The sequence below is a fragment of the Acanthochromis polyacanthus genome, chromosome 22 (assembly GCF_021347895.1).
Source record: "Acanthochromis polyacanthus isolate Apoly-LR-REF ecotype Palm Island chromosome 22, KAUST_Apoly_ChrSc, whole genome shotgun sequence".
Lineage (NCBI taxonomy): Eukaryota > Metazoa > Chordata > Actinopteri > Pomacentridae > Acanthochromis > Acanthochromis polyacanthus.
The window spans coordinates 26,247,109-26,261,715 of NC_067134.1; the positions used below are offsets into that span (position 1 = coordinate 26,247,109).

Below are 14,607 nucleotides of genomic sequence, written 5' to 3' on the forward strand. Positions count from 1 at the left end.
TCAGTAAGATGAACTGAAAAGTCTTTCTGAGACTTTAAAAGACGAAAAAGGACAGATCTGCAGTGATCGCTGTCCTAAAATGATACCACAGTTACTTTTACAATCTAGCTCTGAGAAAAAAAGGATGGCCTGGGGTTGTCAACGGAAAACTGAGCTTCTGTGACAGCTCAGACAGTATGTATGTCAACCATAACTGCATACTAGGGCTGGACCCGAATATCCGAATTTTTGTTCACTACGGCGGTATCCGGATATTAATTTTGGTATCCGAATGTCTATGTCTATGACATATACACATATGTCTATGTGATCACCCCTCCTCACCCCAGATGAAAATATTCGGAGCTCGTCTCTTCCCTTCAGCCGACTTCGGCTCATCCCGTCGTGTTCGGCTCATCTCGGTTCATCCATTCGTGTTTCTTACCACCACCAGAATGGCCGGGTGGCTGCCAACTCTGACGTCACGCTTCACTTCGTTGCATAAACACAAGACAAGATGCTGAAGACCTCTGCTGTTTGGGAATTCTTCAGTTTAACTGAAGACAAAACGAAGGCAAAATTTGGACCCGGAAGACCAGACGAACGGATCCGAATATTCGGGCCGTCTCCGCCACAAGCCCCCTCTTCGGACGTTACGGGGCGGAACGAATATTCGGATATTCGTCTTTAATAGGGCCCGAATATCCGGAGGCCAGAAACCACTATTCGGGCCAGCCCTACTGCATACAAAGAGTCCTTGCTGCCTCTGATCGGTCTGGATTGTGTGTAAAAGTTGGTCGCAGCTGACTGTTTGGAATTTAACAACTGCCAATGACGTGGCGCTTACTGCCGTTCCATCTGATGACGCTTCGGCAAAAAGAAAGCTGACAAAAGGACAGCTGCTCAGACCAACTGAGCACTGAAACCAAAACTAGCTGACTGTGGTTAAGCCAGCCGCATTAGCCGCTGAAAGAGGAGCCTCCGGAGACCTGGGTTGACCGTGGCCTTCCCTGAAATCTCATTGGACACCAAAGATCTCATAGGTCAAGTTCGTTCACTAAAGCTCCTATGTTCAAGTTTCAGTCGATGCAACTATGGCAAGTAAAAGCAGCAATCAATAGTCAATCAATAAAGTGTTTCTGATTTGGATTCTTCAGCGAGCTTAAGCAAATCAGCTGCAGTTTAAATGTTTGTTTCAGCTGAATCCTGAGCTCCATCACAGCTACGTGTTATTTCACTGGAAAAGTCTGACCTCTTTGATCAAGTCTGGACGTCTATCAGTCTGGAAAATACATATTACATTAACACAAGCATGCTTTTCAAACTCTGCATGCTCCATTTTTGAGTGAGAAACCAAATGAGACAGTTCTGTGGCACCACCTACCAGCTTCAGAAGAACCCGCTTCGTCTTGATCGGCTGTACTGCTGCTGGCTGGAGCAGCTGCTGCCACCGGCCCGTTTGCCTCGCTGCTCGACGACTCTGCCCCCTCTTCCTCTGCCTTTGGAGCCATCTCTTTTCTGGTTTCTACCTCCTGATAAGGAGAAGAAGGAAAAGTAAAGGGAGGACTTGAAATACACTTCCACATGTAGATAAGTGCTTGTATTTAGTGGAATATATGACGTAGCTGACAGGTGACATAGTTGACATTTTTGCTGTCTTCTGGCCTAAAACCAACATGGCCGCCTATAACCAAACACCACATGGCATTTTACAGAAAGATTCTTCTAAATATTATAAATACAATTGAGTAAAACTGAAAGTCATTCATAAAGATAATGTAGTAAATCTGCTGACTACTTTATATTAAATCACTCAGAAAGCCTTGGAGTCTTCCAGTCTTTTCTTCAGGAGGAAATGGCAAAAAAAAGAGAAAAAAAAAAAAAAGGAAATGACATCATGTGGAGCAGGTCATGTGATCTGGAATCAAGACACTTCCTTGAGAGGTGTTTTTGTAATGGGGAACTTAGTTGAATGTCTTTTAATTAGTTATTTTCCACATAAAATTTGATATATTGCCAAAAAAAGAAACGTCTGTCATGATTATCTCAACTTAAAAAAAAACAAATCAAAACTCTTTTTGAATCAGCTCATTTTATTATTGTTTAGCTAATTAGAAGGCGGTTGTTACTAAATTTGGATGTTATTTATTTGACATTTTAGTGATATTCAGTCATTTTTTATTAATGAGTGATTGTATCCATCATAAATAATTATGGAATTTGTAAAGACATGATCATAATGAACATAAAAAAAAGTATTTTTTAATTTTAAAAGGAATATATAGAAGATATATCACATGGACTTCAAAATTCCAACAGTTATTTATTGACCTGACTGCAAATTGGAACTGCAATTCATCAAAATCTAATGTGAAAATCACATCTGCTTAACATTTAAAAGTCTTTTCTCTCACAGGTTTTTCATGCACAGCCATCTCTAACACACCTCCTGTAGACATTAAAGTAGATTAAGAGATGTGATGAACCTCGCCGTGCACAGCATCTAGCTGACACACGTGAACTACAACTGCTTACCTGAATGGGTGAAAGAGGACCAAGTGAAGGATTACAGGGCAGCTCTTGGCTTGTCCTCCTCCTGCAGCTCTGCTCTAGACATGTGCATTCCCCACCAGACTCTCCTGCTCCAACCGCTGCACTTGCCTCAGCCCCTAATGCCTCTGAAGAGCTGGAAGCTGTGGATGTTTCTGCGGTGATCTGAGCAGCCTCCCGGGTCTCAGCTACACTTTCTGAAGCTGCTGCTGCACCTTCAGCACCAGCAGAAGAACCTGCTTCTGCTGTGGCCTCAGCTCCACCTTCAGCTCCAGCGCCAGTGTGCCCACACGGCTCACTTTTTGAACCCTTGTTCACTTGTCGAGGCTCTGGTGATCTCTTTGATGGGTTTGTACTCTGCTGAGCCTTCATCTCTTGTGATTGGTCCCTGTGCTGCGATGCCGTCTCCTCATCCTCATCTGAGTCTATGTGCAGCATGGCGTTGAGCCGCGTGTCTGTCGGAAAGCTGGAGCGAAGTTTGGGTGAAGGTCCCATTAGAGGTCGGTCCCCAGGGCTCCTGGGAGCTTCAATGGCGTCCAGGTAGTCGTTGAGCGACACCTGCCGGTGGGTGTGGCTGCCCAACGCAACAGGAAGGAGATCATCTTCACTCATTTGCCTTTCCTGCCACACGCTATCACTGCCATAGAAACATGAACCGTTAACTAACAAGGAGCCCTCAGTGGAGCCTGTGGGAGAAGGTCCACATGTGACACGAGAAGATAAAGAGGGCTGAGGGAGGTCTTCATCATCAGAGGGACTCCCGGGGTCGCCATTCACTGCACTGCCCAGGATGGCTCCCACTGCGTCTGGGGAGGACTCTGAGGGGAAGATGATTCAGGGTGAGGGTTAAAGAACGGTACGTTACCCATGACTTTCCATAGTTTTGTTTGTTTGCAGGAGGTTAGAAGAATAATGTGACAATGCTGTATTGCGCAAGGATTGCAGCACAAAAACAGTCTGACTCTTGGCATATATTCTCAAGAGATAAATGTTGCTTTACCCATTTATTTCAGCCAAAAAGAATAAAAGATTGAAGCACACACACCCTCTTGTCCGGTAGAAGTGATGTCCACTCTGAACAGAAGCTGCCCGCTCACATGGTCCGTAGGAAGACGACGACACAGGCTGTAGCTGACGGGCTGATCACTACAAACACACAAAATAAAATGGCTAATTTCCCAACAAAAATCCCCAGGGTTGCTAGATAGTACAATTCAAATATACACAAGAATGACAACAGTACATGATTCAAGAAATTCTTCATTTCAGGGCTACGTAATTCATGGATTCCCAAAAAAATACCATGTTCAAAATGATTCATTCCCTAGTCCAGTGTCTTTCTTTAATAGTCAAAAGCATAGTTTTTTTTTAGGACTGCTTCTTGATGATTCTCGTCCACAAATTTCCTGTACGTCTCTTGTGAGCTGTTGGCCCACTCTTCCTTGATGAAAGCCTCAAGCTGGGTCAGGTCGGTCTGTCTTCTCGCCATCACTCTGGTCTTCAAAGTCAGGACTCTCACTTGGTCGTTCTAGAGCGTCGACATCTTTGTCCTTGAACCATTTCGTCACTACCTTAGCAGTGTGTTTCGGACCATTGACCTCTCGGCAGATTTTCCTGGCAAGTTTAGGGGACACCTTACACTTCCTGCCACGCCTGCTGAGATTTCTAACAGTGTTGAACCTCTCGTGTGTGCTGACTATGCTCTGGACAGTCGCCACAGGGACATCGTACTGCTTTGAAATGGTCTTGTAGCATGTTCCTTCACTGTGGGCACAAGACATTGACGTAGGTCCTCACTGAGCTCCTTCTTCTTGGCCATGATGAAGAGAAACTGAGAATGGCCAGAACACTTTTCCTCTATTTGTAATCCTCTGGAAAGATGCTATTCTATATCATTGTTTAAAATTTGCTCAACAAAATGGGTATTCATTCCATTGTAGCATCTTGAAACAACTCTAAAACAAACTTTAACACATTTGGGACATTTTTGCTGACATATTCTCAGTGGTATGAAAAATTCTGAACATGAGCAAAAAGATTACCTTTGGCCATATTATGCAGATGAAGTTTAACCAACTCATATGTGGATTTGTGCATAGCAACAAGTAGACAAACGATACACAGGAAGTACCAACATAACAGCTTTTACAAATGAAGAATCTACATGTGCAGTCCCTTTGTGAACTCACTGTTGTTTGTACAAACCCCTACCACCAGACAGCCTGTGTGGAGCACTATGCACACACACCATACGGTCACATCATGGTTCACTGGAGTTGTACTCAGTAGTAGAGCAATAGCAAATCAATGCCTGGACAATGAGCTGACTGGGCCGTATTGATTGGTATCGACAGAACTATGGTGAGTCACTGTAGGTAAATGTTGAAGGTCAGAAGCCAGTGCAACCTCTGCATACATCCTCTCTTCCTGTCTGAGAATAAACTACACTCCATACAGTTTTGTTTGCCTTGGACTGTTCTGTTTTTATTCACAGGTGGTCGATGAGCAGGTTTGGGTCTGTGTTTGTACTCACTCAGCTGTCGGCCCCTCCAGAAGTCTCTGCACGGGGATGATCAGCTGACCCAGGAAGCGCTTGATGATTGGTCGGCTCTTGGCAAACTTATCCTTGACTTCGATCTCCAACACGTCAGTCATCAGAGCCACAAAGGTGTACTTCTGAAGGACGGAAACAGCAAATGTATGAGCGGAAAACTGGTTTTACCTAATGCTATATGTATTTACAATGCTGTTCTACGGTGAGAGCCACCGGCGGATCAGTGGAGCATTAGTAGTAACTTGGACAGTGTACTGGACTCTTGTGGTGAAGGGAGCTGAGCTTGAAGGCAAAACTTTTGACTTACTCATCGCCATTATCCTTAAGCCTTTAGTGGCGAAAAATACAAGACAACTAGAGTGAAGTCTACATAATTTCTCAAAGTCCAATGCCATGCATACAAAGATCTTGCTTCATTTAACCAAATTGTCAAAACCCAAAGATATTTGTTTCGAGTTTAGATATGGCGCAAACTTTAAGGTCTTCAAATCTGATAAGTCGAACTATAAGATATTTAATTGTTTACATTTAACAGTTCAACGATTCTACAACTTCATTTAGCAGACGCTTTTATCCCAAGCAACTTACACCTGAGAAGAGATACAATACAAGAAAGGATCTAGTCAGGGGAAAACAATTTGGATGAGCGCTACAAACCAAGTTCAAATGGTTTAGCTGATTTCCATACACGTCTCCTGTCCGTTCTGTGAAAACAAAGCCTGTAGTTCACCAAATAGTCCATGAATTGTTGTCACAATTGTTTGTTGCAGTACAGTACAGCAGTAGTAGTTGTAAAGAGAAGTTTTATTTAGAAGCTTTTCATCTATCTTGTCCCCTACTGTCTTTACCTGAGAATGAACCTTTTTCTAACATTGTGGGGTGTAAATTTGCATCAGGTGTGTGTTTTTGCTGACCTCCCCATGCCACACAGGGTTGGTGGTGTTGGCTATAATGGAGGACCGTCTCTCCTGGCCGTGATGGGTGAACTTGGGGAGGCCACTCCTCTTCCCAGGTTGGATGGACATCTTCAGATAGGGGTCAGGGTTGAAGAACATGCCCTTCTTGAGGCCCACCGCACGGATGACTGAAAATGGGAAAACTCGATGAGCATTTATTTCATTAATGCTCCAGAATGACTCCACTAAATCATCCCTCTCACCTGATAGGGTGAAGCTGACAAGTTTCCGACAATGCTCATTCCCCGATTGGTCCTCCGCTTGGCCTTCGCTGCTCACCTGATGAGAAAGGCAACTGATAAGTGAGGAGTGTTTTTGGAGTGAATCAACTTTAAATCCAAAGAGAAAACACATGAGATTGATTGAAAGTTAAAAGGAGACATCAGCGAGAGAAGGTGACTGGTCCTAAGATTACATTTACCCTCTGAAACAGTTCTGAACTCGGGTTCGAAATCAGAAATATATCATCTATCCACATGCCACACATGGTTCAATCAGTCTTATGGTGGCAACCCGGCCGAACAGCAGCAGATAGGTCCTCCATATGAGCCGGGTTCTGCTCAACATTTCTTCCTGTTAAAAGGGAGTTTCTTCTTGCTATTGTCGCCTTATGGCTTGCTCTGGGGGTTAGGTTCAAGACTTAAGGGTTCTGTAAAGCATCTAGAGACAATCTGCATTGTAACTGGCGCTATATCAATAAAATTTAATTGAACTGAACAGGAATTAACAGGCCTTTATCAAGTCCTGTTAGTAGCTTTGTTCATTTAGTGCCACAAAATACTGTATAAGCCAATTGGTGGCTTCTGTTTCTAATGGATGTATAGAGAACTATCATGCATACTGTGATACTGAAGTCATTCTCAGGAACATCCTGAAATGCCTCTATGATTGTGAGTGACTTCATGCCTACTGATTTTTTCCATGTTTCTCTGTGTGTATCTATTGCAGACCATGTCCTGGAATTTTGCAGTTTCCAGACTCCCATATTATATGTAATGAAGAGTGCAACACATGGAAGCACATTTTTTTCTTTCATTAGCACATTGTAGCTTAAGTGACAAAACAAGAGGCTCCATAAAAAGGCTTCCACCAACTGTTTATGGATTTTTCAGGAAGTAGATGCACAAAATGATGAGCCCACAGACACCACAAAGCTCATAATTAAAAGAGAATTTATCTACACAGACTGAGAGAGTCATCACGTCCAATTTGGCAATACATCTCACTAACAGGCATGTCGATTTGTTCAAGGACTGGGACAGCAAATGTGGTAGAAAACATACCTTTGCCCTCAAATATAAACCAAACAAGTGAATGGTTTTCTAACAAGCATACATTCACACTCTGAGTTTGATGAAGCAATGGTAACTGTTTAATTCAGCTTCATCGTTTTAGCTAACTTACAAACATCTCTATATACAAACACACGCGGTAATAACATTAGCTTTCAGTATGCAGATTAACAACACCAATAAATAATTAACTGAATTCCTGTGGAGAGAGTGAAAGTGGGTAACTACATTGTGCACTAAAGCACTTATCTCTGAAAGGGTTTAATGTTTTACAGCCTGCAGAATGACATGTGGAAGGAGGAGCGACGCGAAAGTGTATAAGGTTGAATATGAAAATGCATAAACACAGTACGGTGCAGTAATTTGTTCCAGTTGTTCTATGGCTTCTTTTCAAATCCTCCATTTGCATTCACCGAAGAAACCAAGTGAACTGTTGTGTCTCATGTGAAGAATGTCACTCGAGGCGTTCAAGAAATACTGCGCTCACCAAGAATGAGACAGACAACCAGAAAATAAATGCCTCCGCCACCAGACACTGAATGATTGAATGAGCAAGAAGAAAAGAGACGATGGCGGAAGAACCTATGTGAAGGAATTACTGCAGGGAACTGAGGGAGATGCAGATGAAACACAAACCTACCGACACTCCAGGGTTCTTGACGGTGATACACGGCGTCGTCGCTCTTAATGCTCCACTTACACCATGATAGTATTTAAAGCAGACCTTTGTCTCAGCTGTAAAAAGAGCACACACAAAATACTCCCTTTATGATTCAATTTTACACATTATTTAAATGCAGATCAAATCAAATAGAGCACTCAAGGGCTGGTATGAGGTTTCTACAGAATTTACCAAATAACAGCTCCCATCAAAGAGATGTAATTCCTTTTTTCGTACTGGTTGAAGAATGAATGAGTGAGGAATTTAAGTTTCAGAATAATGTATCAGATTAATGAGACTCATCAATAATGGATGGGCACTAGCATATTTGTGAGTATAGACTGTATACAAAGAAGTGAAGCCAAAATATCTCGATTGCCCACAGGTGGATGGTTCCAGATAATAATTTTTTTCTTCTCTAATATAGTTTCTATCTTGGTGGTGTTTATTCAAGTGTTATTTTTTTTAATCAGTTTGCTTTTGATTAGTCATTCAAGTGCTGCAGGGTGTATGCCACAATAAATGAATGCTGGCCTGAATAAAAGAGTCTTCTGTTAAGTGTTCAAGGACAACAAAACGAGTTGTTCTGCACCTAGCAGCACAAACTGATATACTGAGGCATCTAAACAATGCTTGCTAGACAGCTTGACATCTAGACTTTATTAACCATTACAGTAGGTCCTTGATTCATGACGTCCTGGACATATCTATTCTAGGTATTAAATGTTAAAATGATTTGCCATGGACTCCACACCTCTGTCATCATGACTTCTTCAAAGTTGCTTCCTTAGAACTCCTCTAGAGCAACCATTTTCTGAAGCTAACACAACTGAGTGTTTAAAAATGTGTGAAATCGCCCTTTAACTCATACATGAATGCCGTTAACATAAGTAAATGACACATGGATTACACTCACGCTCCATGAAGTAGGGTCCCGGCTCCAGTCTCCACACAATCTGTCCTTTCTGGGTGCCATTTATTCCACGGTTCTTGGAGTCCCACACATTGGCCACACACGTCTCATCTGCGAAACACAAACACATTTACATATTTAAGATTCTTCTTTTGCTCTACATAGACCTTTGTTACAAATCAGGCCTCAGTAGTAAGCGGTAAGATAGAAATAAAAAAATAACTGCCCCCTATGGAGCCCATCCTTGTGAGGCAAAAAGTCAGACAGCCTCACATACTGTGGACTGTTGGTTAGATAGACGATAGTTCACAACTGCTGTTCCCTCCAGCTTCCCCCTGAGCAGTGATAAATGTATTGATGTATTGAAAGCACTAGAAAAGCAAAGAAAACACGATCCTCACAGTAGGGATCGACCTATGTATGAGGTATATATACAATTTTCATCATTTTGAGTGCATACACTCTGTTATACACTGTTATACACTCTTAAATACTAACACCAAGTCCAAAGAACCAAACTGAACACAAGGGTCTAAACTACAATGATTAGTCAACTAGTTGTCAACTTCTACATTAATCGGTAGCAGTGTGACCAGGCTAGGCACTAGCATCTCCAGCTATTAGCATTTCTTGTCTGTTCACTTGCACACCAAAGTTGCCAAATAGACACCAGCATTCCTGAGATAGGAACTAGCATTGCTAGGCTAATCCACAGTACGTCCAGGGTAGCAGTTAGCTTTCCCCAGTCTACTCATTAGTATTACTAGATTATCAGCTGGACACTAGCAGCTAGCATTCGTATCTAGGCTAGTGATTAACTCTCTCTCAAGTAATTAGCATCCTAGGCCTTGTGGTTAGCATCCTTACTCTTGTGGTGTGCATCTTTAAACAAGCAACTAGCATATCTAAGCTGGTCACTAGCATCTCAAAGCTATCCATTAGCATCTCAAAGCTAGCATTAGCATTCCTTGTCTGGTCACTGGTCAACACAAGCACATTAAGAACATTTAAAGTGGCCGCTGCCACACTTTAGCAGCTTTAACTTACAGCTGAGTCCAGAAACAGAAGAGTAAATCCCTGTAAGCGCAACTGAGCTAACACGCTGGCACCTGTTCATGTAGGTTAGCACTGTTACCTTAAAGGTAATAAATCCTGTGGTGTGCTGTTTTGAAGTCTGATCTTTAACATGTACAAAAGAGATGCTCAAGAAGCTATTATTTGGAGTACTTCTCAATTTTTTTCTCAAGCAAAAATGCTAAACATATGCTAATGATACCCCTCAAATGTGAAATTTTCAGCATCACTTTGCATTTGATTGATTTAATTGTTGTTCTGTTGATTAATGCAGAGTGTCCATATAGTGTCCGAGCACCAGTTTGTTTTTTAATTGTTTAATTGATGAGGACAGAGTGTATGGAGTTATTGGAGCCTAAAAAAAAGCACTGCATCCAGCATCTCTGAACGTTTCACATCAGGTGCTGGTGTTGACATTGTCCCTAATTTCCAGAAAGCAACGATCAAGACATTGTCACAGGAACAAAACTAACAGCATGGAAAGATGAAGCACTCTCTGGTAATCTGCCATCCCTTAACAACGCTCAGTGGACACAACCTAATTGAGGGAATAACCAGCAGATGAACTGTCAAGAAAATAGATTTGTAAATAGACCGCAGCAAAAGAAGTGTGTGTCTAATGTGGCACAACATGAATGATAATAATCTGTCATCTTTCCATGATTCGTTTCCTTCAATTTGTTCTCATTTTTGGAGTTTTTACATGGAAGGAAGGGTAGTGTGTTGCGCTGATGAAGCACTGTGGAGGCTACTTGTTGCTGAAGGAAGAAGCTCATGTCATAAACCACATCCCTGTCTGTCTGTGCCTGTCGAGCCGTCAAACGTTTATGTGCACATAATGCGTAAAGGACAAACGGCCCGTATCCTAATGCTTCACAGACACACAACCACATTCACAGCAGTCTACACACTAGGCCCTGTGTCATGCCAGGTCACTGTTAATAAACCCTGGCTCTCTGTGACATCTATCTGCCCTGATAACCTGCAACCATGCGAGCCTCATAAACTACCCACGCCTGAATACTCGTACAGGTCAGACAGCAAGGTGAAGCTGCTCGGCTCGGCTGGCTCCAGGGAAGCGTGGCCGGCAGCCAGGTTGGAAGCAGTCCACACCTCTGGGGAGGAAAATCCTAGAAATCCTCTCCCCATACTTGGATCAATACCAGCAAAGAGCTGCACAGAAGCTGGAATGATGCAGGGATTGCCTTTCACCGGCTTTCTCTCTCTCTGTGTATTGGATAAAGGATTGTTCATAGACTCTTCCTCTCACAAACATGTTCACGTGTGGTTTGAGATAGCTTTTGTAGAAGAGTATGTATTTCACTGGCTGCTGAAGGCTGATCTTCTACACCCAAGTCTGAGGAGTAAAGGGCATCAGCAAGGCCAGCAGTCATCGGCTGTTATGAGAGAACATTATCGAACATTAATCTCATAATGCAATTTCATAAACAGTGCCAACAATGCCAGAGGAAAAAGCATGCTTTATGCTAATGCTACTAAGAATTAGCTTGCATGCAGTAATCAAATAATTTATGTGAGTACATGAGGGGATATTCAGTGGAAAATATACCGTTTTTAGATCTTTTAAAGCGTAAAGGTTTTAGGGTCTCCTGACGCAAGAAGACCATTTAGAAAGAAAATTATATTAAGGATTGAAAGTAAAGGTTATTGTCTTTCTTTTCAGCAGTGAAGATAGAAAAATACACATTAATTAAAGATTTCCTTAATGAGACTTACTGTACAAACAGAATATGGACAAATGGCCAATCTTTGCACATAGTTTTGTTAGTTTAGAGTTGCTTCTTTGCACTGAATGGGATTGCACTTAATTTAGTTGTACTTTTTGTATAATGACATTCAAGATTCAGATTTGTTGTCCTTTTTTCTTCTTTCTAGAATTAATGATTTTAAAGCCCTGACTCCCTCTATCCAACACACCCTAAAACAACTCAACGTCATCCATGAGACCTCTCTTGGTAAATGCTGAAGTCTTTCAAATCTAAACTCGATACAGACATTTGCTGGATTCGTCAATCCATTGAAATGAGGCCATTTGCTGCTGACTTTTCCATTAATGTTCCTCACGGCCTCTTTCAGACATTGCTCTGACACGAGCTACAAATAACAGCATGTCTAACTAGTTTACTGCCTGCTGAAATAACCTAGTGTTACAGAGGCTCAGGAGCATATCATCAGTTAACATGAGCTGTTTTGTCCCGTTCTTTATTAGATTTGAGCAGCCAAAGTCAAATTCATTATCAGGAAATTGTGTTTGCTAAACTCATCAGTCATCCTAACAGTCCTTTCTATTGTGGAAGAGAAACACAGTGTTTGAAAATGCAAACAGTAAAGCATAAATCTGATCTCTGTGCTGCTTATCCAAGTCTGCTTTTGTACCAAGTAGGTGCTAATTTTAACCCCCTACTCTGCCAAGTAAGAACAGCACTACTCCCACATTTCTATTTTCTCTGCATGGATCATCAGCTGGTAAAGGAGGCTGACTTTCTTTCCTGGAGCATTAGCCCCAGTCCTTTAGCATGATGCTGTCAAATGCACATTATTAGAAACCTGTTTTCTTGACCACCTTACTGCGCCAAATGACAATTAGTGAGCTGGAGCCGATAAATTCCACAGATCCCTCTTAAAATTAGAAGCTGCTTTTGTTTACATGCGGTTTTAGAAAATTCCTAAGACTTTCAAGTGATAAATTGGCCATTTTTAATCACGCTAACACGCAAACTGCATCCTCAAGTGAAAAGCAAGAATTTTCTTGCAAAATTTAGGGGATTTTTTAAAAAAATAAAACTTTGAAGGAATTATTGGAATTTTCTTTCTGAAGGTTTTGCAAATTTTCAGAAATTTGTTGTAATTTTTTTGATGAATTTTGGGATTTTTTTTGTGTGTCTTTGTAGATAATCTGTGATCTGTAAGTTGTAATGTGTAAATGATAAACTAATGTTGTTCAAACTGCACAGATTTTTCTTTAGAAATGTTCATAATGTTTTGTCAAAAGATAGTTCATTGAATGTGAATATTTTCAGAATGAACCTTTTTGCACTAAAACAAAGAGAAAAACTGGATTTGGCATTATTTTACTGGTCTGGCCACTTGAGATCAAACTGGTCTGCTTGTGGCGCCTGAACTAAAATGAGTTTGACACCTCTGTTTTAGATAATCATCTGCTTCATTTTCCACCCTTCAGTAAGTGAATTTCAGCTTCTCACCAATGTGGTACAGGCCGATCCAGTCGGTGGCGTCCACTTCCTCCTTAATGTCCCAAAAGATCACCAGGTGGCTCTGGCCTAGTGTCAGCTGGTACGTAGACGCCGTGAGCGATGAGCGGCTCTCTGAGGTCACAAGGTCTGTGTCGCTATTGGCCCTCTGGAGCCCCACTCCCACCACTTCAGGTTGGGTCCCCGATGACACGGTGGAGGAGGAGGATGCTGATGAACCTCCGACTGCTCCCTGCACCGACAGGCTGCGGAGGTTGTCGGGTCCTACTGTGTACGGCCGAGTGTGCGGGGTGCGCCGACGCACCGCCAGCAGGTGCTCCCGGGCGCTGCTGTTGGGCGACGACGAAGTCGACGGGGACGAGGAGGAAGCTGTGGCGGCGGTCGCCATGGTCGCAGCCGAGGTAGTGAAGGGAGGGGGTGAAACGCGAGGAGGGGAGGAGGAAAGCTGGTGGTGCAGGTGCTGGTGGTGGTGAGGATGGTGGTGGTGAGGATGGTGGTGATGAGGGGAGGATGGGGCGGAGGAAGTGGAAGGGGATGACTGGGGGCGGGGGCGAGGGGGAGGACGGCGGTAGTGAGGGAGGGGCGAATGGTGGAGGTCAGGGGAGTGGGCAGAAGAAAGAGAAGGGGTACAGAGGTTCAGAAAAACGCGGCGAACGAGGATGATTTCAGCTTCAAAGTGGCCTGCTAAAAAGGTGAGATGAAGAAAAGTAGAAGGCAGGATGCAGGGCTGGATGGAACATTGGGAGAATGGACTTCTATTTTGAAACAACAGTCCAGATCATGATCCTCTTTGGAACTCGTGGCATTCCTTTGGGCAAGGCACTTCAGAATTCTCCGGTTCCACAAGTTATCATCCAAACAGACATGAGATGTTGAAGAGGGCCCAACTTTCTACCTCTTTACCAGTCATTCATATCCTGCTTCCACTGTCAATACTGCTGATTTATATCCCTTAACGTTGATTTGCACCCTTCCATTTTGACAAACTAAGGTGTCAACAGCAGAGCGACGTCTTGCTCGAGGGCACTAGAGAACTGTGTAAATCATCCAGGTAGTCATTACTGAAAGAGAGGGAGGTGCAAGTGGCAGTGAAAGACGAGGAAGAAAGTCTGAAGAGCAATCCATATCCTTCTGCTGGTCTCTCCAGGGAGGAGGGGGTGATGACGGGGCAGTCCTGTGGTCCACAGGGGAGGAGAGGAGGGATTGGAAATACCAGACCTGAGAAAGACAAAATGATAAAGAATAAGTAAGGTGAGTAAAGGGGGAAGGCAAGGGGGATGAAGAGGAGAAGGATGAGGTTTGTTGTGTCTCTACAATTGCTTGTTTTGTACTACAGAGGAAGAGATTAGCCCCATAAGACGATAGTTTATCTTACTAACATGATCGGCAGTTGTG

At 42.8% G+C, this 14,607-nt stretch overlaps 1 protein-coding gene across 1 annotated transcript in view; it reads right to left on the reverse strand.

Annotated features, from left to right (window-relative positions):
* The window catches only part of hecw2b (HECT, C2 and WW domain containing E3 ubiquitin protein ligase 2b), a 43,884-nt gene that overhangs the window by 20,884 nt on the left and 8,393 nt on the right, over positions 1–14,607 (reverse strand). Inside the window, exons 2-10 of the mRNA XM_051943287.1 lie at positions 13,204–14,430; positions 8,909–9,016; positions 7,972–8,066; positions 6,243–6,318; positions 5,998–6,167; positions 5,063–5,205; positions 3,575–3,675; positions 2,515–3,347; positions 1,364–1,511 (exon numbers count right to left, since the gene is read on the reverse strand). Coding sequence (XP_051799247.1) covers positions 1,364–1,511; positions 2,515–3,347; positions 3,575–3,675; positions 5,063–5,205; positions 5,998–6,167; positions 6,243–6,318; positions 7,972–8,066; positions 8,909–9,016; positions 13,204–13,600 — 2,071 coding nt within the window. The 5' untranslated portion in view covers positions 13,601–14,430. The remainder of the gene's footprint in view (positions 1–1,363; positions 1,512–2,514; positions 3,348–3,574; positions 3,676–5,062; positions 5,206–5,997; positions 6,168–6,242; positions 6,319–7,971; positions 8,067–8,908; positions 9,017–13,203; positions 14,431–14,607) is intronic.